The sequence below is a fragment of the Trichosurus vulpecula genome, chromosome 2 (assembly GCF_011100635.1).
Source record: "Trichosurus vulpecula isolate mTriVul1 chromosome 2, mTriVul1.pri, whole genome shotgun sequence".
In the NCBI taxonomy this organism is placed as follows: domain Eukaryota; kingdom Metazoa; phylum Chordata; class Mammalia; order Diprotodontia; family Phalangeridae; genus Trichosurus; species Trichosurus vulpecula.
In genome coordinates, this window is record NC_050574.1 from 377,266,668 (window position 1) to 377,290,707 (window position 24,040).

At 34.2% G+C, this 24,040-nt stretch overlaps 1 protein-coding gene and 1 pseudogene across 1 annotated transcript in view; one reads left to right on the forward strand and one right to left on the reverse strand.

The window, feature by feature from the left end:
* The window catches only part of TMPRSS3 (transmembrane serine protease 3), a 63,328-nt gene that overhangs the window by 18,770 nt on the left and 20,518 nt on the right, over window positions 1-24,040 (reverse strand). The window contains exons 6-10 of the mRNA XM_036744147.1: window positions 19,950-20,075; window positions 6,189-6,232; window positions 4,811-4,976; window positions 3,822-3,991; window positions 2,957-3,052 (exon numbers count right to left, since the gene is read on the reverse strand). Coding sequence (XP_036600042.1) covers window positions 2,957-3,052; window positions 3,822-3,991; window positions 4,811-4,976; window positions 6,189-6,232; window positions 19,950-20,075 — 602 coding nt within the window. The remainder of the gene's footprint in view (window positions 1-2,956; window positions 3,053-3,821; window positions 3,992-4,810; window positions 4,977-6,188; window positions 6,233-19,949; window positions 20,076-24,040) is intronic.
* On the forward strand, window positions 14,318-15,236 carry LOC118838864 (annotated as a pseudogene).

A 24,040-nucleotide genomic window follows, 5' to 3' on the forward strand; every position in this document is an offset into this window, starting at 1 on the left:
TCTTTACATGTTTGGAATTAATTGAAGACTAAATAACTTAATTCTAAAGAATGAGTCTGCCAAAGAACAAATCAGAAACAATAATTTTATTCAAAATAATATCAACGAAATAGCACACCAAAAGTTTTGGAATGCAACCGAAGTTATACTTAGGTGAAAATACATATTTCCAAACACTTTCATCAGTAAAAGAGAGAAAGAGCAATGAATTGGGCATGTGACCAAACATAGAAAACCAAGGGGTTTTTTTTAATTTTTTTCATTTTTAAAATGTTTTAAATTTTATTTTTAATTTATGGAAGAAAACAAGGATTTCCATAACATAGTATTTTTTTAAAAAAGATGATTTCACATGAAACTGCAAATCTATTATTTACAAATTGCTACTCCTTTTAAATATATAATAAAGTTATCATATAAATTTCTTTTTGTCTTCCTTTTTCCCCACCCTAGGAAAAGCTATCATTAGACACAAATATGTGTGTGTGTTTGTGTGTGTGTGTGTGTGTGTATACACACACATATGTAAAAATCATTCTATACATACTTTTAAAAATAATTTTTAAAAGTTAAATACCCAAATAGAAAAATTATAAATCAAAAGGAAAATTAACAAAATTTTAAAAATTTAAGTTATTGAATCAATTTAAAAAACAAGAAGCTGGGTTTTTTTTAAATAGATAAGGGTAACTTAATGGGGGCCATAAGACTACTTCTCAGGGCTGTCATAGAGAGGATTTCCTTAAGTCCTTCTAATTTTGAGATTCTATGATTAAGAATACATTAGTAAAAATGACATGAATAATGAACAAAACCTAGAGAGGTGATGTGAACTCATGGAAGCTTGATAGTCTAGCTCTGTAATTGGTTTACTTTTTGCTGTGTGATCGTTTATTGTTACCCAGTTTCTTCAACTATAAAATAATGTGAATTGATTCAAAGCCTAGTATAATTGCTCTTGGACACATTTGCCTGTGCAGTGGAGTCTGGAACAATCAATTTCATGTATGGAGTAACAAGTGTCATAGCAATCTCATCTAGTTTATATGTGTATGTACACATATACATGTGTATACATACATGTGTATATGTTTGTATGTATCTTGTCTTTTCATTTTCATGGCAAAACCCTAAAGATCTTGGGGGACTAAAGGAAACTATGGTGCTTTGGACCCATGTTGCTCTTATAGGATTTCTTCAGCATACCCTTTTGAAGTGGACTTGGGCAGGAGGGCACCGGATCCCCATATGCATTGGGAGTTACAAGAAATTTACATATCCAAGCTATATAGATCTTTAAACCAATTATATGTATAATAGAAGGAGAAAATAAATTCAAAATGACAGACTAAATGTATGACCACAGTCTCTTTATAGATAAAAGGCTGTTTTATCAAGTCCAGGGACTGTGTGTGAGATTGACTTAACCTTTAAAAATAAAAATAGGAAAGAGAAAGCACCTCAATTGAGGACTTGAAGTCTAGTAAGTGACAACAAAAAAAGAAGTAGCAACAGAAATGTGGCATGAGGTCCAGTAAGGGTTGAAATTCAACATAAATTCCATTATCACATCCTCAAAAGATAGTCACAGCTCTGTAATTTTACACATGTGAATTGTCTTCACATATTCCCTGCACATGTGCTCTAGATACATTTGTCACTGATTTGTGTTCTCATCTACATCTGTGCACTGGATGTATGAGCTTCTCAGGTATGTTCCTTTTGCATTTAACATTTTAAAACCTTTCACTTTAATGTCTACTTGCATTGTTCCTCATGACAGGTACATACAAGTATAAAGATGAACTTTATGTTAAAATAGATTCTAAAGGGCAGCTAGGTGGTGCAGTGAATAGAGCCCTGGAGTCAGGAGGACCTGAGTTCAAATCATCCTTCAGACATTTGACACTTACTAGCTGTGTGACCTTGGGCAAGTCACTTAACCCCGATTGCCTTTACTTCTCCCCTCCAAAGATAAAAATTATTTTTTAAAAAATCAAATAGATTCTACAGTTGAAAAACAAAAATAATTTTAATAATAATTCATATTCAGTACAAGAGACATTGCTTATTCTGTTAGGTGTTCCTTGTGAACTAGAATGTTCAGCATGCAGTTTCTCAGTATAAACATTTACAAAGTAAAGATGTCACTAGCAAGTCAAATATGAGAACACTTTATCAGCTGATTGACATATATTGTCTTGTGAAATTTATTAAAGAGAATAATTTTATCACGTACGTAACATTCTCTCTTCTACAAGGGACTCCAGTTTTTTTAATTTAATATGTATAAAATATACAAGAAAAATAATGTAGAGAGTATTTTTACTTTTCATCTTTTCTATATGTGTGCTCTAGCATGATCCCTTCATTCATCAACTCTTAATGAAGATGGCATATACATTTGTGGTGGGATATACGTATGTATCCTAGGTTAATGGTAGCAATATTGGATTTCAAGCTTTTCTTACTATTCTATTTCATGAAACAATTTTCCTTTGAACTAATTGTGTCTGTTGGCTGACTCATAAAAGTAAACACATTAGTGGGGGGGTTCTGAGCTATGGTTGTAAGTAGATACAGACCAATAGATTTTTTTTAATCTGAAGCAACTTTTGGGAGAGGGTCATTTGTGAGTGAGAATGACCCAAATACTGCAAAGGGAAAAAATTTTCTATACCTTAGTATGCAGGATAGAAGTGTCTCAAATTTTTGCAGACAATTAAGATGTTAAAAAGAATTTGACAAAAGATGTCAAAAACAAGGTAATGATAATACTGGTGATAATGAGCCTACTTTCCCCATTTATTCTTCTAGGATGTAACAGAAGATCATGCAAAATTACTTAGGGAAAAATTTCTCCAGTTCCTCACAATCTTATGAAAATCTCTGGATTTTCTTAAGATCTATATGTTGGCATATTAGGTTCCACAATATTAAATTCTACAATACTCACCTCCCTCTTCTGTGGCCCCCCAACCTGATGTCCAGCAGATTTTCCCATCGGGGAAGTACTCTTCAGAATTAGGCAGACAAATTGGTTGAATCATATCTGTTTGCAAAAGAATTTTTTTTTCTTTTAGGTCCAACTAAATAGGGAAGATAAATTAAAATTTTAATTTCTTCTCACTTTAGCATTTATCAGTATGGATAAAATGAAATCATATGGAAAATATGAGATCTTAACAATTTTAAGAGCTATCAATTTATCCCAGGGTTTCTCTCATAACAACAACCCTAGAATAAAACAGAGATAACAAGTAATATGTCAATGATCACATTAACATTCTGAATATAATATTTATTTCCATTTTCATACATTTTTCTCTCCCTCTCATTCCCCCTTTTTACAGTTACTTAATTTACAATTTGCTATGTATATGTAACATAGCATACTAGGTCACGTATGTAGACTCCTTTGCCAGGGATTTGTAAAAAAGTATGAAAACGTATTTTATTACACTATCTGTGAGGGAGGGTAGAGTAATTTTCTATTTTAAACTGAGTCCAAAATGGGATTTTAGGTATCCCTAAAATCTTTCTATTTAGTTGCAAGTCTTTGCTAAGTACAACCCAAGATGATAATGTCTTCTCTACCTTTATCAAGAATTTATTTGTCTCTTTATTCTCTCACGGAACATACTGAAATGTAATATCATCTACAGTGGGGAATTCAGAAAATTGTGAAACTCAACTGAGAAGATAAAGATTATTTTTTCAGACTAGTCCCAGGAGGAGAAAAAAATATGATATTGGAAATCTTTGTCATCATTTTCATTTAAAAAGCAAGAAAACAACAAGGAAGGCACACTTTAAATTACCATTGAAAGTGAGAGGTACAGCTAGTTTCATTAGAGCAATGTCATTCCCCAGTCTCTTTGGCTTATACTTGCTGTGGTATATGATTTTGTCCACTGAATAAGAAGGAGCTGGTGTATCTATTAAGGTCACCAAACCTACTTGTATGGTCCATGAACTAGGCATGTACAGGCTGAAATGGAATTAAAGATGGTAAAGGTACAGAAAACAAAAGTGAAACAAAATATTCACCCATAAACATTGTGGAAATTAATGTTGAAGAAGCTCTGATAAATGATAGCATTCGTGTCACATGTTATGCTCTATTCGGCTTTTTATTCTAAGCAAAGGACTAAGGAGCAATAGTAAGGATCACACACAATTTAGCATTTACCATTCTAAAGGAGCAGAGAGCTTGGAATACAATATTCCAGAAGACAAAGATAAAACTCACAGCCAAGAACAACTTACCTAGCAAAATTGAGCATAATATTACAGGGGAAATATGGATCTCTAATGAATAGAGAACATTGCTGATAGAAATACCAGAGCTGTGTAGAAATTTTGAATTTCAAACACATGAGTTAAGAGAAACATAAAAAGGAAAACCTGAATGAACAATTATGAGGGACTAATTAAGGATAAATTGTTTACATGATAAGGCTTGCTGATCTTAAGAGAAGAACAGAAACACAGGGGAAAAGGAATATACTGCAGGGGGTGAAGTAATGAAGGTTAAGGGAAGTTATCTAACAATCACAGTAAGTAGAAATCTATACAAACAAGGGGTGGGGAAGAGTTGGTAATGCAAAAATATTCACAGTAGCTCTTTTATTTTGTGGTGTCAAAGATTTGAAAACAGAGAGCATGCCCTTCAATCGGAGAATGACTAAAAACATTTTTATATATGAATGTGATAGAATGCTATTGTCCTTCAAGAAATTATGAAGGGGATGGGTTTATCAAGCACTGTTTAAGGAGCAGTAAGACAGTCAAGGATGTCAATACTCACTCATAAACACAATGGGCAGCAGTGACGATCCACACAGGAGTGATGAGAGAACCACCACAGAGATGATATCCCTGGAACTGGAGGCTAACTTGCCAGGGCCATTGCATAAGGGATGACATGTTTCCACCAACTATGCGTGGGGTGTAGCCTATCCTCAGACCACAGGCTGAAGGAGTGAGGAGAAAAAAGTAAAATATTTCCTCAGTTAATGACCCATCTCCAAGTCATTTTTCACTGTCTCTCTCTGCTCCATGTCTCAAACAGGTTACTGCCAGAGAAGGAGCCATGTTACCTACAGCCATCAAGTAAGCTAAATTAAAGTAAGGTCAATTCATTCTCTGATTATACTCTTTTTGTCCTTCCCCTCACTCTTCTTCAGTCCTACTTCCCCCTTCCCCCTGAATCTCACATCAGTTCTGGCTCATCACCTTCTTTTCATAGTCTTAAATCTATAGTTAGCCAGTTCAGCAAGACTCTCCCCTTCCCACAGTCCATGGTCTTTTCACCGCTTTTCTCCTAATTCCTGTGTCCTGTTCCAGAGCCATGAAGTTTTGCCATACGCATCCGATACAAATGTTCTCTGATTTCCCATCCCTTAGCTCCTTTGCACTACATACAAATATAGTCAGGCCATGTATTAACTCTGCCATCTACTCAGGCTATCATCTTTTCTTTCTCCTCATCTTTCTTCTATATATCTTCCTACTTGTTTAATCTCTCTTTCTTGGTCTCCTTTGCCAGGGTCCTCCATATGACCCTACTCCATAAGGATCTATGTCAGACACTCTCCTATTCCATCTCTCAGTATTATTTCCCTTCGTAATCCAATCTAATTGCACTTCCTATTTCAGTGAGTTATATTAAAGAAAGTATTTTGGAATCCTTAAGTGCTATAGAAATCTGATCTGTTATCACATATGGGACTTTTTGCCTTCCTTTGCATTCCCAATGCTTAACACAATGTTTGGCAATAGTAGTTGCTTAAAAATCGCTCTTCATATTACTTGACCTGGTTTGACAAGAGTAAAACTACCCCCAGAGAATAAACAAATAATTTCCTGGTTACTTGTAAGGAAGGAACAACACTCTCCTTCCCAAAACTGTTACTTATAAACAAATACGACAGGAAGACATTCTTCCTATTACACAAAGGGCACGCATTCTGACTCCCTATCCTATAAGATATCTAGGACAAACTAGCCTTCTTAGACTGAAATAAAATATACACATTTCTTGGCCTTTAATCTAAAAAGATGAGAAACACAATGGCCTATTAGAGGACATGAAATTGAAAAATAGACAGACATATATGTTAGTTCTCCCAAATGAGAGTTCTTTCTTTTCTATTTTCAACTTTTTGGTATTCCAAAATACTTACTCACACACTTTAAGATGATTACACGTCCAGAAGAGCATTTCTCCCTAAAATAGAAATTATCATTAGCCTATTTCTCAAAATACATTTCTCATGAAATATATTTCTTGGTTTGTGAGACTATTAAGTCTTATTTGATTCTAGGATAATGATTAGCTAAATTTCTCCCATAGTAGAACAAGGATAATGACTTCAACATGAGACATAAATAACAAAAATTAGTGTCCACAGACAATATACCAATAAACAATGAGTCCAAAAGCCTGAAGCTGGAATGAATGACATACCCCTGGCCAATGAAGAAATATATTTAGAATACAGAATGAGACATGCATTTTTGGATGTGACAAAATTAGAAATATGTTTTTGTGGACCACACGTATTTGTTGTGATTTTTTAGTTGTTCAATGTGGGAGGTGATAGCATTCAAGTCTAATTGAGCCAACAAGCATTAATGAAGTGTCAACTTCATGCCGAGAATTGTGCTAAGTTCTAAGAATACAAATAAAGGGAGAAAAACAAACAAACAAAAAAGTCCCTGATCATCATAGTCTAATGAGAGAAAGCTACTATGTAAGGTTATATATGTACACATATATACAGACACATACATACAAATATGTGTATGTATGTATAAGGAAGCCATACTGCATATATGTATTGTGCATGTATATACATATCTATATTATTGTTATTGTAAATTATAGACGATCTTAGAAGGAAAGCACTAGCATATTATATCATTATTGTAACTCATCACCTCCTATATATTCTATATATATTTACCATATTATTATTATAAATTAGAGACAATCTTAGAAGGAAAACACTAGTATACTATATCATTATTGTAACTCATCACCTCCTATATATTCTATATATATACACCATATTATTATTATAAATTGGAGACAATCTTAGAAGGAAAACACTAGTATACTATATCATTATTGTAACTCATCACCTTCTATATATTCTATAAATACTATGTTATTATTGTTATTATAAATTAGAGACAATCTTAGAAGAAAAGTGCTAGCATATATCATTATTGTAACTCATCACTTTCTATATATTCTATATACATACATATACTATATTATTATTGTTATAAATTAGAGACGATCTTAGAAGGAAAGCACTAGCATATTATATCATTATTGTAACTCATCGCCTTCTATATATTCTATATATATACATATACTATATTATTATTATTATAAATTAGAGATGATCTTAGAAGGAAAGCACTAGTATTAAAGGGTATAAGGCAAAGCTTCCTGCAGTAGGTGGAATTTTAACTAGGACATAAAGGAATCCAGGGAAGATGAGAGAAAAAAATGATAAGAGGTAGTCATAAGAATGGAGGAGAGCAAGTGAAAATGCACAGTCAGGAAATGGAGTGGCATATTCAAGGAAGAATGAAAAGCCTGGTATCATCGCACCACAGAGTATGTGGAGAGAAGTTAGGTTGAAGAATACTGCGAAGTTAGGAAGGACCCATGTTATGAAGGGCTTTGAAAGCCAAATAGAGGATTTTATATTTGATATTATTCATAAGAGAGAACCACTGGAGTTTATTGAATGGAGGTGTAACATGATTTAGGAATATCATTTTGACAGTTAATTGCAAGATGGACTTGACAGGGAGAGAGATGAAGCCGAGAGACTAACCAGAAGGCTATTGCAATAATGAAAGAATAAGGTGATGAGGGTCTGCCTCAACATGGTGGGAATATAAGAGAGAAGTTGTAAAATTATAATTAACAGGAATTTGTAATAGATTGGGTAGAGGAAGAGATAGAATGCAGAGTCAAGAATAACTCATATGTTGTGAGCCTGGGTGACTGAAAGGTTGAAGACATCCTTGATAGTAATAGAGAAGTTAGAAAGAATGGAAGGTCAGGTGAAAGATATTGAGTTCAGTTTTGGAGCCTTTAAGATATTTATGGGACATTCATAATTTGAGATACCAATAGGCAATTAGAAATGTGACCCTGAATTTTAAGAGAGAGAGATTAAGACCATATCAATAGATCTGAGAATTATCTGCATAGAAATGATACTTGAATTTAAGAGAAATAATGAGATCACTAAGCAAAATAGTATAGTGGGAGAATAGATGAAGCAGGGCAGAGCCTTGAGGGACACCAATGGTTAGTGAGCATGACCTAGATTAAGATATAGCAAAGGAAGCTAAGAGGGAGAGGTCAGATAGATAGTAGGAGAATCAGGAAAGAGTAGTGGCACAAAAATCTAAAGAGGAGAGTTAATCCAAGGGTAAGTGATAAACAGTATCCAAGTTTGCAAAGAGGTCAAGAGGATGAGGAAGAAAGAAAGAAGTCATTTTTAAGAAAAGTCAGTTTAAGAAAAAGTCATCAAATATGGAAATCAAAAGATCATTGGTAATTTTAAAGAGAGCAGTTTTGATTGAATGATGAAGTAGGAAGCCCACTGGTATCTCAAAGAAAGGGACCAGAAGTCCTGATTATAGGCAGCCTTCTCAAGGAGTTAAGCCACAAAAGGAAAAAGAGATAACAGGATGATAGCTAAGGGAGATCATTGAATCAAGGCACATTTTTTTAAGGTTTGAACAGATAAGGGAGTAGCCTATATTTGGGGAGAGATTGAAGATTAGTAAGAAGTGAAAGGATGGAGAAGAGTCAATAGAGATTACAATTTACAGGAGAAAATTGGGCAGAATGGGATCACTTGTACATGTAGAGCGATTTGCTTAAGCAAGGGGAAAGTCTACCTCTTCGTGTGATATAAGGATAAAGGAGGAGATAATGATAAAATAAATTGGAATGCTCTAAGACCAGGAGGAAGGGAGAAGATAGAGCTCTCATAAAATGGCTTAATTTTATTTTCAGTAATATGTCAAATAATATTCTCATCTGAGATGGGAGCGGGGAGAGCCATGAGATGTTTCAGGTGGGATAGAAATATATGGAAATGCTGCAGAGATGAAAGAGAGATTATTAACTAATGGGCTATAAAAGAATTGCCTTAAGTGAGGGCACAGGAGATATTATGTAATATAAATTTGTAGTGAACCCATTCAGAACAATTTATTACTTTTCTCCATTTTCATTCAGTAGCACTTGAGTAGGAGCAAAGGCAGCAGATGGTAAGAGTAATCCAGGGCTAAGGATGAACAGGGCAAGATCAGCGAGAGGATAAGGGAGCAAGAATTTCCAGAGAAGAGGACAATGTAGAATTGAACTGGTTCTAGAAGGTAGAGCCAAGAGAGTGGAGTAGAGGTATCATTCTAGCCAAATCTCCTAACATTTCCTTCCAAACAAATTTAAGATAATGAATCAAATTGAATTCCTGAGTGCCATAGCCAACAAAAGGTCAGGGTGAGATATTTTTTCTAACCCAAGACAGTTTAGGAGATTAGAGGGAGAGGGTTGGCCCAGAGTGCAGCACAGTGACAATACCAGCCTTAGAAGCTGTAGCAGCAGTGGCAGCAGCAGCAGCAGCAATAGTTGCAGAGCTATTACCACCTAGAGACATTAAGGAGATTATATAACTGGTCAGAAAGTTATTATAGCAGAACCCCATGAAAGCACTAGGTGTACAACTAAGTACTGCTTGGAAACTCCATTGCCTATTATCCAGTCCAAAATAGAGAGGAGCACTTATGAGCACAAGGGAGTAGGGGTCCTGGTAATAGTTCTATGATGGAGAAAGAGCAGGAGCCCTAGATCCTGTAACAGTCCCAGGGCAAAGAGAGAATTGCTAGCACTTGTGGTCATAAGGGAGTAGGGGCCCTTTCTGGGTAAGGACCAGTATGTAGACCAGGAGAGCAGTGACCACACCTTTCCCCAAATCATACCACCTTGGGAACACTGAAAACTTACTGACCCTCAGAACTAGCTATGAAAAAACAGCAGGATGAAAAAGCCTGAAACTTGGGGCAGAGATGCTCCCCCTGCCTCCACGAAGGTTAGCAGAGCCCAATTCTCATATAAAGTTCAAAAGCAAGATATGGGCTGGAAAAATAAGCAAACAAAAAAAAAGTGTGTGACCATTAAAAAGCTACTGTAATGACAAAGAAGCTCAAGACACAAACTTAGAAGAAAACAACAGTGTGAAAATATCTACATGTAAATCCTCAAAGGAAAATACAGATTGGACACAAAACCAATAAGCATTCATATAAGAGCTAAAGAAAAGAATTAAAAAGAGCAAAAATATTTTGAAATTAAATAAGAGTGGTAGATGAAAACTGGTGAAATAAATGAGAGCAATGCAAGAAAATCATGAAAAGAGAATGAATATTGTGTTTAAAAGAGGCACAAAAAATACTGAAGAAAATGATTCCTTAAAAAGTAAAATCATTCAAATAGAAAAAGAGACACAGAAACCTCACTGAAGAAAATAATTCCTTAAAAATCAGAATTGATTGAGTGGAAGTTAATGGCTCTATGAGAAATCAAAAATGATAAAATGAAGTCAAAGATTTAAAAATAGAAAAATGTGAAATATCTCATTGGAAAAACATGTGACTTGGAAAATAAATTAAGGAGAGATAATTTGAGAATTATTGAACAACTTGAAAATTTTATCCAAAAAAAGAGCCTAGACCTCATATTTCAAGAAATTATAAAGCAAAACTGCCCACATATCTTAGAACCAGAGGGCAAAATAGACATTGAAAGAATTCACTGTTCACTTTCAGTTCCAAAGGAATATTATATTATATTATAACCAGATTTCAGAACACCAAACCAAGAAGAAAATACTTCAAGCATGTAGAGAAAAAAAAATTTACGTACTGTGTAGTCAGGATCACACAAGATTTAGCAGCTATCATCATAAAGGAAGAGACTTTAGAATATGATATTGCAGAAGGCAAAGGAACTAGGATAATAACTAAGAATAACTTAACCCAACAAAATTAACTATAATCTGTCAGAGGAAAATAGATATTTGATGAAATAGAGAACTTTCAAGAATTCCTAATGAAAAGACTAGAGCCAAATAAACAAATCTGACATTCAAATACAAGACTCAAGAGGAGTATTAAAAAGAGGTAAACATGAATGAGCAATAAAGAGTACCTTAATATCATTAAATTGTTTACAATCCTATATGGGAATATGATATTTCTAAATCCTAAGAATTTTACCATCATTAGGAAAGGTAGAAGAAGTCTACATAGACAGAGAACATGAATTTGAGTTGATTGTGTTGTAATGAGTCTCTCAAAAAGCATGGAATGATAAGAAAAAGGGAGGAAATGGGAAAAGGGGTATGGGAGAGGAAGAATGGGGAAAATCATCTCTCATAAAAGAGACACACAAGGAAGAGATTTTATAGTGGTGGAGAGAAAAGGAGAAGCAGGCAATTCTTGAACTTCATTCTCAATGGTTCAAAGAGGGAAGAAATACACACACATACGCGCGCACACACACACACACACACACACACACACACACAGAGTTATACACTGTTGGGTATAGCAATTTATCTTACCAAACAGAGAAGCAGGAGGGGAAAGGGATAAGAAAAGGAGAATGGCTGATAAAAACGAGAGCAGATTAAGGATAGCAGAAGTCAGAAGCAAAACAGACTTTTGAGGAGAGACAGGGGGGAAAGATGGAGAAAGAAGGATAAACATAAGAAAATAAAATGTAAGGAAATACAAAGTTAGTAATCAAAGCTGTGAATGGGATGAACCCACCCACAAAATAGAAGTAGAGAACAAAATGGATTAGAAACCAGGATTCGACCATATGTTGTTTACAAGACACACACCTGAAATGGAAAGATACACACAGAGTTAACAATTTGGGGCTTCAGCAGAAGGAAAAAAGGCAGGAGCAGCATTCATGATCTCAGACCAAAAAAAAAAAGCAAAACTAGATCTAATTAAAAGAATCAGGGAAATTAATTTTGTTTAAAAGGCACCATAGATCAAGAAGTAATATCAATAATAAACATACATGTACCAAATGGCATAGCATCATATTCCTAAAGGAAAAGTTCATGAGTTACAGGAAGAGAGACAGTAAAACTATACTTGTAGAGGACCTCAATTTACCCTTCTCAGAACTAGATAAATGTAACCATAAAATATATGAGAAAAAAGTTAAGGAGATGAATGGATTTTTTTAAGTGAGATAAGATAGACTTCTGGAGAAAATTTAATGGGCATAGAAAGAAATATGCCTTCTTCTCAGCTGTATATGGCACCTTCACAAAAATTTGTCATGTATTAGGCTATGAACATTTCATGAACAAGTATGGGAAAAAAGTATTAAATGTACTCTTTTCAGACCATAATGAAATAAAAAATACATTCAGTAAAAAACCTTATAAGTATAGATTAAAAACTAATTGGGAATAAGCTAATCCTAAGAAAAAATTGTGTCAAAAAACAAATATTAGAAAAAATCAATAATTTCATTAAAGCTAATGATGACAATAAGGCAATATACAAAAATTTTGTGAGATGTAGCCAAGACAGTACTTAGGGGAAATTTTATATCTTTAAATGATTGCATCAATAAAAAAGAGAAAGAGCATGTCAATGAATTGGGCATGCAACTAAAAAAAAAACCTAGAAAAATAACAAATCAAAATTCCCCTGTTAAGCACCAAAATAGAAATCCTGAAAATCAAAGGCAAGATTAATAAAATTGAAAGTAAATTTTTTATATATTAAATTAATAGATACTGTTAAGAACTGGTTTTATTTTTAAAAAGACATATCATTGGTTATTTTGGTCTTTAAAAGAAAGAAAACCAAATTACCAGTATTAAAAGTGAAAAAGGTGAATGTACCATCAATGAAGATGAAATTAAAGCAATAATCAAAACAATGACCTAGATGTAAAGGGTGATATAAACAAATTAGGAGAGGATGGAAAATTTTATCTATGGATAAAATCTATGGACAAGAGAAGAGTTTATGACCAAACAAAAGATAGAAAAAACGTGGGAGGTAAAGTAGATAATTGCGATTACATGAAATTAATAGAGTTTTTGCACAAACAAAACCAAAGCAGCCAAAATTAGGAAAAATTCAAGAAACTGGGGGGGGGGGTTACAGCAAGTTTCTCAGATAAAGGTCTCATCTCTCAAATGTGTAGGGAGCAGCCAAATTTGTAAAAATAAGAGCAATTCTACAACTGGCAAATGGTCAGAGGCTATGAACAAGCAGTTTTTAGAGGGAGAACTCAAAGCTACCAATGGCCAAATGAAAACAATTCCCTAAAACACTAGAAATTAGGGAAATGAAAATTAAAACCACTCTGAAGTACAGCCTTACACCTATCAAATTGGCTAACATGAAAGAAAAGGAAAAGGATGAATCCTGAAGGGGACATGAAAAAACAGCTACACTAATAATACACCATTGATGGAATTGTGAACTGGTCCAACCATTCTGAAGAATGGTTTGACAATATGCCCAAAGGGATATAAAACTGCATACCCTTTGATCCAGCAATATCACTAGTGTATTTGTACCCCAAAGAGATTAGAGAAAAAGGAAAAGGATGTATATCTACAAAAAAAAATTTATAGTACCTCTTTTTGTGGTTTCAAATAAATTAGAAATTGAGGGAATGCCAATGAATTGGGGAACAGCTGAACAAGATGTTACATGTGACTTTGATAAAATGCCATTGTGCTATAAGAAATGATGAGGGTGATAGGTTCAGAAAAACCTGGGAAGAATTATATAAACTAATGCAAAGTAAAGTGAACAGACCCCAGAGATCATTGTACACAGTAGCAACAATATTATAGTGATGATCAACTGTGAAAGACATAAATATTCTGATCAATACAAGAATCCAAGACAATTCCAAAGGCCCATGATGAAAAAGTTATCCACATCCAAAGAAAGAACTGACGAAATATGATTACAAATTGAGGCATATTTTTTTCATCTTATTTATCTTTTTTGATTTTTTGGGTTTTTTTTGCAATATGTTTTAATGACTACATTGTATAACAAGTGTCTATCACTTGGCTTCTCAATGAGTGAAAGAGGGGCTGAAAAGAGGAAGAAAATTTGGAACTCAATTTTTTTAAATGAATGTTAAAAAATAAATATTTTTTTAAAAAGTAAACTGGTGAGGACAGACTGTGGAAATGAACTGAACTGAGGGGAGATGGGCTGCGATGGGGGAACGATTCCCAAAAGGCACAAGCTGGTGAAGGGGCTGAAGAAGATGGAAAAGGTTGACAAAAATGCTGAATTAGTGGCCCAATGGAACTATTGTACTTTAAGCCAAGAAATACTAAGACCAATAGTAGCATGTGAACTTGGCAGACTTTATAACAAAGATGTAGTCATTGAACTTTTATTGGACGAATCTAATGACAAAGCCCTTGGGCAGGCAGCATCTCACATTAAGAGCATTAAGAATGTGACAGAGCTGAAGCTTTCTGATAATCCAGCCTGGAGTGGTGATAAGGGAAATACAAAAGGTGATAAATTTGATGGCCTCGAGCCTGCCTGATTTATTTGCCCTGTTGTCAGTCTGGAGTTGAATGGTTGACACAGGTTTTGCTTCTTGCACTGCTGTGGTTGTATATTTTCTGAAGGAGCCTTGAAAGAAATCAAAGCTGAATTTTGTCACACATGTGGTGTCCCTTTTCAAGAAGATGATGTCATCATGCTTAATGGCAATAAAGAGGATGTAGAGGTGTTAAAGAAGAGAATGGAAGACAGACAACTCAAAATGAAACTGGAAAAGAAATCCAAAAAACCCAAGGCGGTAGAAGCAGATTCTGAGCCTGACGTCACTGAAGAATCTCCAGGGCCATCAAAGGTTAAGGGTTTAAAATATGAAGAAACAAACTTTAATTCTAGAGAGAAGAAACTCAACTCTACTCAGAAAAGTTCAGGAACAAATGGAAGTTCTTCAGGAAAAGCCAGTAAGCCTTCTTCTGGAACCACTAGGAGATCCCTAGCAGACAGCGAAGAATCAGAGGCTTACAATTCTATTTTTTACAACACACAGCTCAGCCAAACCCTCTAAGGAAGAGTCCTCCAATTGGGTTACTCACACATCATATTGCTTCTAAAGTACTGTTCTGTATGAATGTAGCTTCTCTTCCCCAAGGAAGAACAGTTTTCACATAGACTAGTTATTGTAATCTAATATTATCTGGTTTGTTATATTTTGAAAAAATGTTTATAAACTTGCCCTTGCCTGTATGAAGTATAATAGTTGTAATTATTGAGTGTGTAGGAAAGATAACAAATGCTCAGATAATTGAGAAACTCAGTATTTCTCCAAGCACGTTTTTGGAAAATATTAAATTGTTAAGACATTAAATGCTTAAAGTAAATTTGACTTCATCTTGACTTTAGAAATTTTAATTAATTTAGTCATTAAAATAATTAAAATCTAACAACCTTTTTCATCTTAAATTTCAGATACAATTTAAGTTAAATAAAGTATAAACTAATAATGAAAAAAGTAAACTGGTTCATCAATTATTCAAGATGGGGAAGGATATATAGTCATTGTATGGGGCAATAGGTTGGGAAAGAACTGAGAGATGGAGGCATCAGAGGTCATAATGACGATGTAGAATAGGGTTTGGGGTTGCAAGGCAGAGAGAAAGGTGGAACAGATTTTGATCATATAAGTGAATTCCTGAGTTCATGACTAAGCTAATGGAACACTTGTATGTGATGGCAAGATCAAGGCTCTGACTATCTCTGTGATAAGCTGAAGTAGGATGGAGGAGTACATCATGAGAAATGAGTAAGCTAAGAAACTGGAAGTTTAACCTGTTTGAAGTATAAGTATGCACATTAAAATCCTTTAGTATGAGAGCAAAAGTTAGGGGAAAGATTGAGTCAGTCACTGAATACATTGAAGAAGAAAAAAAGTCTTGAAGATTGTAGGTAATAACTACTAGAACTTTGGATTATAAACGTGGAATGAATGAATGAAGGAGGTCATAGTGGTAGAAGGAAAGCTTTAAGGTGGCAATGAAGAGTGAGGTGTATTTTGCCTTCCCCATCATGACTGGTGAGTTGAGTGTATGTGAGAAAGTGCAACCAGTAGTGGAAAGGGTGACCAAAGATGCTGTGTCTTTAAAAGGGAACTAGGCCTTAGAGAGTGAAAGAAGATGGAAAGAATTAAGAAAGGAAAAGTTTTAAAAGGAAAGTAAGTTTGTTACCTATGGAACAAGCATTCCAGAGAGCACAGCAGAAGGTTTGGATAGCTTTAGAGTGTGATATTGGGGAAGTTGAGTTGTGTGAGATGCGAATTAGAGATTGAACAGTGAGGGGATGGAAAATTAGATTTGAACAATGACAGCAAAGATTTGAAAATCACTGGGATGATAGGGGTTGTTTGTCCTTTGTGTCTAAGAGAACCAATGACATCACAGAGTGATGCCTTGACTCTTGCATGAATTGGATTTCAGTGAGGCAGAGTGGCACAAAGTCATAAAAGCTTCACTCTCTCTTCTGGAGTCATTGAAGTCCAGTGGCAAGACAATAGTAAGAAGGACTGGTGATGGCCTGGGATGCAACTACTGATTTTGGGATCTTAGATGTCTGACCAAGCTCTAAGCATTCCATACTGCTTGCATCAGCTGTTTTCTTGGTCATTGGAACAAATTGTTCTCATCCACCAATTCTTCTTGGGGGATGATTATGGTAGACATCCTCCTAAATCACCAAAATGTTTAAGGCCTGTCAGATACCCTCAAGCTGGTATAGCCTATTTACAAAGATGGTTTTACCAGGGTGTGGCCCCTGCACATGCTACAGCTTTTGGAGCTACAGGTGACAGCTGGGTAACAGGTGAAAACCAAAAGTGGATGAGTAGCCCTGCAAGGGTTCAGCAATCCCTCACACCAGAGGGCCTAGTCCTCCCTTAACACCCCGTATACCCCAATGATAAGGTATAATGATAACAGTATAATGCAAGGGGAGTATGTTAATCATTGAGGAATGAGTTCAAGTAAGTTATAATTATTGTGAGGCTGAGAGGAAGAGATTTAGAAAGAAAGAAATGAAAAAATCAGATACATATTATATACTACATTATTGATTAATTTATTTCTAAGATTTACATACAGTACCTTTTCCAAGTAAAAAAGATAAATGAAATAGGTCTCTTAAACAAATACTGGCATAAAACAAACATTTTTGACTATTCTGCATATAACTTTCTCGGATTTTAGTCCTAGATATATATTGTGTGATCATAGCCAAAATGGGACAAAATTCTTTTTGAGAGACAAAGTGGGGTTATTGGAAGGACACCAGATTCACAATAAGAAAACGACTTAGCTGTGTGACAACAAGCAAGTCACTTCTATGTCATGCTTGCACTATTATACCACAAGAGTCATAGGATCATAGATTTAGAGCTGGAAAGAGTCTTAGAGGCCAACAAGTCCAATCCCCTCATTTTATAGATGAGGAAATTAAATTCCAAGTTGTTTAAGTGATTTGACCAGAGTCACATAACTATTAAGTATCCAAGGTGAGATTTGAACCTATGTTTTCCTGATTCCAGGTTCATGCTCTAGTCACTATATGATACTGCTTCATGAGATGGTTGTGAAGAAACTACTTTGCAATTTGAAAAGCACCATATAAATATAAACTGTAATTATTCAGCACTGTTTATATTGAGAAAGGAAAATGCTTTTTATAATATGAGAAACAGATGTGAAAGTGTTTTAATTTACTCCAACATAAAGATAAAACTAGGTATTTGGATCTCTTAGAATTGGATCTCTGGATCCTGGAGATGAAATATTTCCTAAAAGGTATCTTTTTTTTTTTCAAGGCATGTTTTCCTCTCACTGTCGATCAGTTGCTCAAATGTCTCTGACTCTTAATAGCACCATAGTATGGCAGGCCCTTCTGTCTTCTGCCTCCCAAAGTCTTTCCAAGTTCATGTTCATTGTTTCTATGACACTATCTGTCTTATCCTCTACCATCCCCTTTTCCTTTTGCCTTTAATCTTTCCCAACATCAAGGTCTTTGCCAATGAGTCTTGTCTTCTCATTCATTATGTGGCCAAAGTACTTAAGTTTCAGTTTCAGTATTTGACCTTTCAGAATTAATTTCTGTAGGTATGACTGGTTTGATCTCCTTGCTGTCCAAGGGACTGTCAAAAGTCTTCTCGAGCACCACAATTTGAAAGTGTTGATTGTCCAGCACCACAGCTTAAAAGCATCAATTCTAAGGTGCTCAGTTTTCTTTATAGTCCAACTTTCACAGCCATACATTACTACTGGAAAAAAACATAGCTTTGATTATACCAACCTTTGATCAACAAGGATGTGTCTCTGCTTTATAGTATGTTGTCCCTATTTGCTATAACTTTCTTCAAAGGAGCAAGTGTCTTTTATTTTCATGGCCGCAGTCACTGTTTGCAGTGATATTTGAGTCCAAGAATATAAAATTTGAGAATGCTTCCATTTCTTCTCCCTCTATTTTCCAGGAAATGATTTTGGGATCAGTTGCCAAAATCTTAGGGTTTTTTTATTGTTAAGCTTCAAACCAGCTTTTACACTCTCCTCTTTCACCCACAAGAGACTTCATAATTCCTCTTCATTTTCTACCATCAAGAGCAGAATGATCTGCGTACCTGAGATGGTTGATATTTCTCCCAGCAACCTTAATTCCAGCTTTTGATTCATCTTCCCAGTGAGTGCTTAATATAATCTTGTTCATTGACTAGGTGAAAAGTAAACATTTAAGCCTAGCATAATGCCTGGAAAATAGTAGGCAATTAACAGATGCCTATTGACTGATTTCTTTCCAGAGAACATTATTTACCTTTTTCAGTTTGGCACTCTCTATTTGTTCTATCATTTCATCATGATCACCAATTTTTATTTCTATAATTAAATTATCTGTTGCTTTTACAAGTTCTTCCACTCATCATTTCTTTAGGGCTGAGTTATTTAATCTGTATTTCCTTTCTTCAAAGGCTCCTTAATGTTTATAATTTCAACAAATGAATAACATAACCAAAGAAAAAGAAGTATAACAACCCATCCAGTCTAACCAGATTCGATGAGGGCCCCTTTCTTGCCCTTTGAGAGTTACTCTCATCCATGATTCCAGAAGCCTAAGGATAATGAGGACAAGTTTATAAACCTAACAAATTATCTGCAACAAGGCATTTGTCTGCAACAAATGATTTAAAACAAGATGAGATATATGCCTGAACTTTTTATTAATCCCTAATAAAAAAAGCAATGAGGATCACTAGTGTTTATTGTTATAGATTATGAAATAAAACACAAAGTAATTTCAGGAAACTGATTAGGAATGAGTAGAGCCAGCTTTAATAATATGATCTGGGCTTCAACCACACAGGTAACCCCTGATCTGAGTTCCTGCATCTGTGAAAAGCTAGGACATTCCATAGGCAATGAATTAAATCAAGTGATCCATGATTTTGTGAATATTTTCAATAGCCTCCAAGTTGGAATCTAAATTTCTTTGGATTTCTTTGCTTTTGAGAAGGTTTTATAACATATTTCTTAATTATGCTAATGTCCAACTCCTCTTCATTATCATGGATCCCTGAAGTCTACCACAAGCTCTGATGAATCCAATTATGTTGGAAAGGCAAGTCTGTTATCAGAATTCCACCTCACAAAAGACAGGCATCAAATGAAATGTGTGGGGGTGAGTGGGTAGAGGCAGGGATTCAATAAGTCATGATAGCTATTTGTTGAGGCATGGAGGAATTTCAATCTGTGTTGGTGGAGGAACTGCATACGTCAATGAAATTATGAACTTACCTTACATATACTGCGTGGTGTAAAGAAGTCACCTTATTTTCTGGTATAAGGTGATTAATGGAAACAAATTCCTCTTGCAACTCCTCCTCAACTGCCTCTACCCTCATGGTGCGTGAACTTATATAACTGCAAACAAATGAGAAATATAAACCACTATCATTACTATTATATGGATGTTTAGAACTCAGATGAATTTGACCTCAACTCATTGAAACACTACCAAATTTGTTGTTATTTTTTTAACTACTTTTATCATCTTTTATAAGGCAGGCCTATATGAATGGAGGAAAATGCAAGCTGCTAATTTTGGATTAAGATATTCCTTATAAATGTCTGCACAGGATTAAAATGAGGCCTCAAGATGAATTGATTAGGCTTCAGGCAAAATAAAATATAAAAACTCAAGGTAGAAAACTGAGTCTCAGACAATGCAATGGTAAAAATAGGCATAGTTTAAAGAGATAAGCAGGGAAATTATATTATGTTTACAAGCATCAGGGATAATTAAATAGTATCATTTAATATATAAGAAGCAGAATGGCAAGTGGATAAAGAGCTGTTCTTGGAGCCAGGAAAACCTAGACTAATGTCTTCCCTCTGATATATACTGGTTCTGTAACCCTAAACATGTCACTTGACCCTTCAGGTGTCTGGGCAAATCTCTATGCCTCAAATTCTTAAAATCTTTGGGTCACAAACCCCATTAGCAGTCTGGTGAAGCCTGTAGACTCCTCAGAATAATATTTCTAAATGCATAAAATAAAATAATTGGATTACAAAGGAAATTTATTATATTGAATTCAGTTATTAAATATATATTATATATATTTTTTAAAAAACAAGTTAATATAGCCTGGTTTAAGAACCTCTGCTCTACAGATTGAAGAGAAATTCCCAACCTGCACTGGTAGAGAGAGTTTCCTTACCTTAAGTTCCCTATACTAATGAAATCACAGACCCAGAACCTATTCGTATCTCTACTTAATATATATGCACTGGTATGGCATAACAACTAAGGAAAAACTCAAAGGAAACTTAAAGGAAAAAACTGATTTATAGGGAACAATAGAGAAAAAAACTATAATAGAGATCTTGATGGTCCTCTTTTAGACATAGACAAACACAACAAAAAATAAATAAGGAGGAAATGGACACAAATAGAAGTTTAGAAAAGTCGGATATGACAGATTTCTGGCAATTACTAAGTAGGAATTAAAAGTAACTAATATTTCACAGCCTGACATAGCAAAAACAAACAAACTAAGCAAACTAAACAAACAAAACACCCTAACCCTGTGTTAGAGCAAAAAACTTTATAAACAAATGTAGAAAGAGAGAAATATATCCTTTACTGATAACATATACAAAAAGTATTACAATTAAAGGATTATTGAAGAAAGTATTCAAATTTAAATGGAGGCTAAGTAATTTAATCTAAACAAGTCAAAGAACAAAGTGAAGATAATTTATTTAAGAAACGACAAAAATGAAACAAAAAAAACTTTTGGGATGTAGCCAAGGCACACCTCAGGGAAAATATGTGTCCTTAAATACTTTAACTAATAAAATAGAGTACAAATCACAAAATGGCCATACGACAAAAAAAATTGAAAAACAGCAAAATATAAAATCTAAATCAAACACAAAATTAGAAATTCTGAAAATGAAAGAAAAAAACAAAATTGTTAAAAAATTGAATCAGCAAAAATAAGAGCTGGTTAAAAAAACAAATAAACCATTAGCTAGCCTGATTTTTAAAAGAGGAAATCAAAAAGCTAATAACAAAAGTGAAAAGGCAGCATTCACAAGAAATGAAGAGAAAACAATGCAATTTTTAGAAATTATTTTCCTCAACTGTATTCAAATAAAACTGTTAAAGTAAATGAATAATTACGGAAATATAGCATAGGCAAACAAAACAAGAAATAGAAAGTTGGAATAATGCAATCTCGGGAAATGAAATTTAACAAGCCATTAAAAAGGACTTTCAAAGGAAAACAAAACAGGATCAGGTGGTTTTATAAGTGAATTCTATAAAATATTCAAATAACAATTAATTCAAATATCACATAGTTTGCAAAAATAGGAAAGGATAATTCCTATCAGACTCTTTCTATTGGTCTGATATCTATATGAGGTAAATCAAAAAAAAATATGTAGACTAAAATACTTAATGAATATTGATTCAATTTTTTATTTTTAAATTCTCACTTAACAAACACTAAATAAGAGGAGCATTTTATTTACAAAATAAAAATTGTATTTGAAACCACAAATCTCTACTCTGTAAAACTAGTTTTTCTTTTTAACTATATAATAAATTCAATAAGTAATTTTCAAAATTATCCTGCTTATTTAGGTTTTCCCCTAAAATTCCTTGTATTCCCTGCTTTCTGTTTTTAAAATGCTTCAGTGATCCTTTTCCCTTTATTTTCTTTTTTTCCCCTTAATTTCCATATCTATATTTGTACTTTACAAGGAAGGCCTTTCGTTTTTTTCCTCAGAGGGCAAAGTTGGGGACAGGGAAGACAGTATAGTGAATGATACTAAGAAAAAGGAAAGAAAAAATGTCAATAAATCATTAAGAAATAAATCTGAGGAGCAAAAGAAATTCCAGAATTGTGCATAATCTGAGTAGATTTGTAACTGTCATGTTAAATTTTATTTTTATAAAAATTATACAACTTGTACATAGGGAAAAATTGTACATAACAGAAGTTAGCAATTTCATTTACACTTTCCTTTTCTTTACATATTGAAGTATTCATGTTTGTACATATTAAGTTCATCATAAAAGAGTGAAATTTTTAAAATATTCCTGTCAGTTTTCTTTGTATCCAGACGCAACTAGAAAATTCAGTTGGGGTGTGTGTGTGTGTGTGTGTGTGTGTGTGTGTGTGTGTGTGTGTGTGCGTGCATGTGTGTGTGTATCAAGAGTTACATATTTTTGTGTTGATTATGTCCTGTTTCAAGTAAAAGGCCCCATTTACACTTTCTAGCCCTGGTCCTAGTCATTATGTTCTCAACTAGAAAGCCAAGGCAGCTGTGCAGGCTTTTCTGGCTGTTCCTTCTGTTTTGTGTTTCTTTCCCTGAGCATAGGTAACTGAGCAGCAACACTGAGATGACTTTTTCTAGCCTTGTTGGCAACATTGTAATTTCAAGAGACTCCTATGTCCAAGTACTGGTTGTCCAATAAGAGTGATCTCTGAAAAAACTTCAGAGATATTGACCAACGTCATAAAGACCATGAATGAGTTGCTCAAACAATATTAGTACAAAGGGCATCATGTTTTAATTACTGATCTCAAAGGGAGTATATTACAGGTGTCATAATTTATTGTTACATACCTTATTTTTCAATACATACTTTAAATATTTTGTGGTGAAGGAAAATAAGTAGTAAATAAGGAGCCATCCAATCTACTTCATATGTTATTACCTTTATAGAATGAGTCTGAAGAAGTTAAGTGACTTGCTGAGAGATACAAAGTTAATAAGAGATTTCAAACTCAGTTTCTCCTGACTTCAAGTCTAACATTCTATCCACTGCAGCACTAGCTACTGCCAGCAAGAATAATTAATACCAGAATATGTGATACCCCAACCAGAGAAGGCAAAAGAGAATTTTAGACTAAATCATTAATGAATGTGAATTCAAAAATTTTAAATAAAGTCTATCGAAAAGATAATAGTAATGAATTCAAGAAATTATTAAAGCTTGACAGCACAGTGAATAGAACTCAGGCCATGGAATCAGGAAGACTTAAGTTTGAATCTTGCCTCAAACCCCAACCCTAAATGCACGCTAGCTATGTAATCCTGGGCAAACCACTTAAAATCTAAATGCCTTTATTTTCTTCATCTGTAAAATGAAGATAACAATAACACCGACCTCCCAGCGTCCATATGAGTATCAAATGAGTTAACATATGTAAAGCAACTTGCAAACTTTTACTTATTCTTTAAATGCTATTATTGTGACCAAGTTGAACTTATGTCAGAGATGTAAAGATGATTCAACAGTCAACAATTTAATTAATCATATTTTTTTAAAAATCCCAAACCACATGATTATCTCAACAGATTTTAAA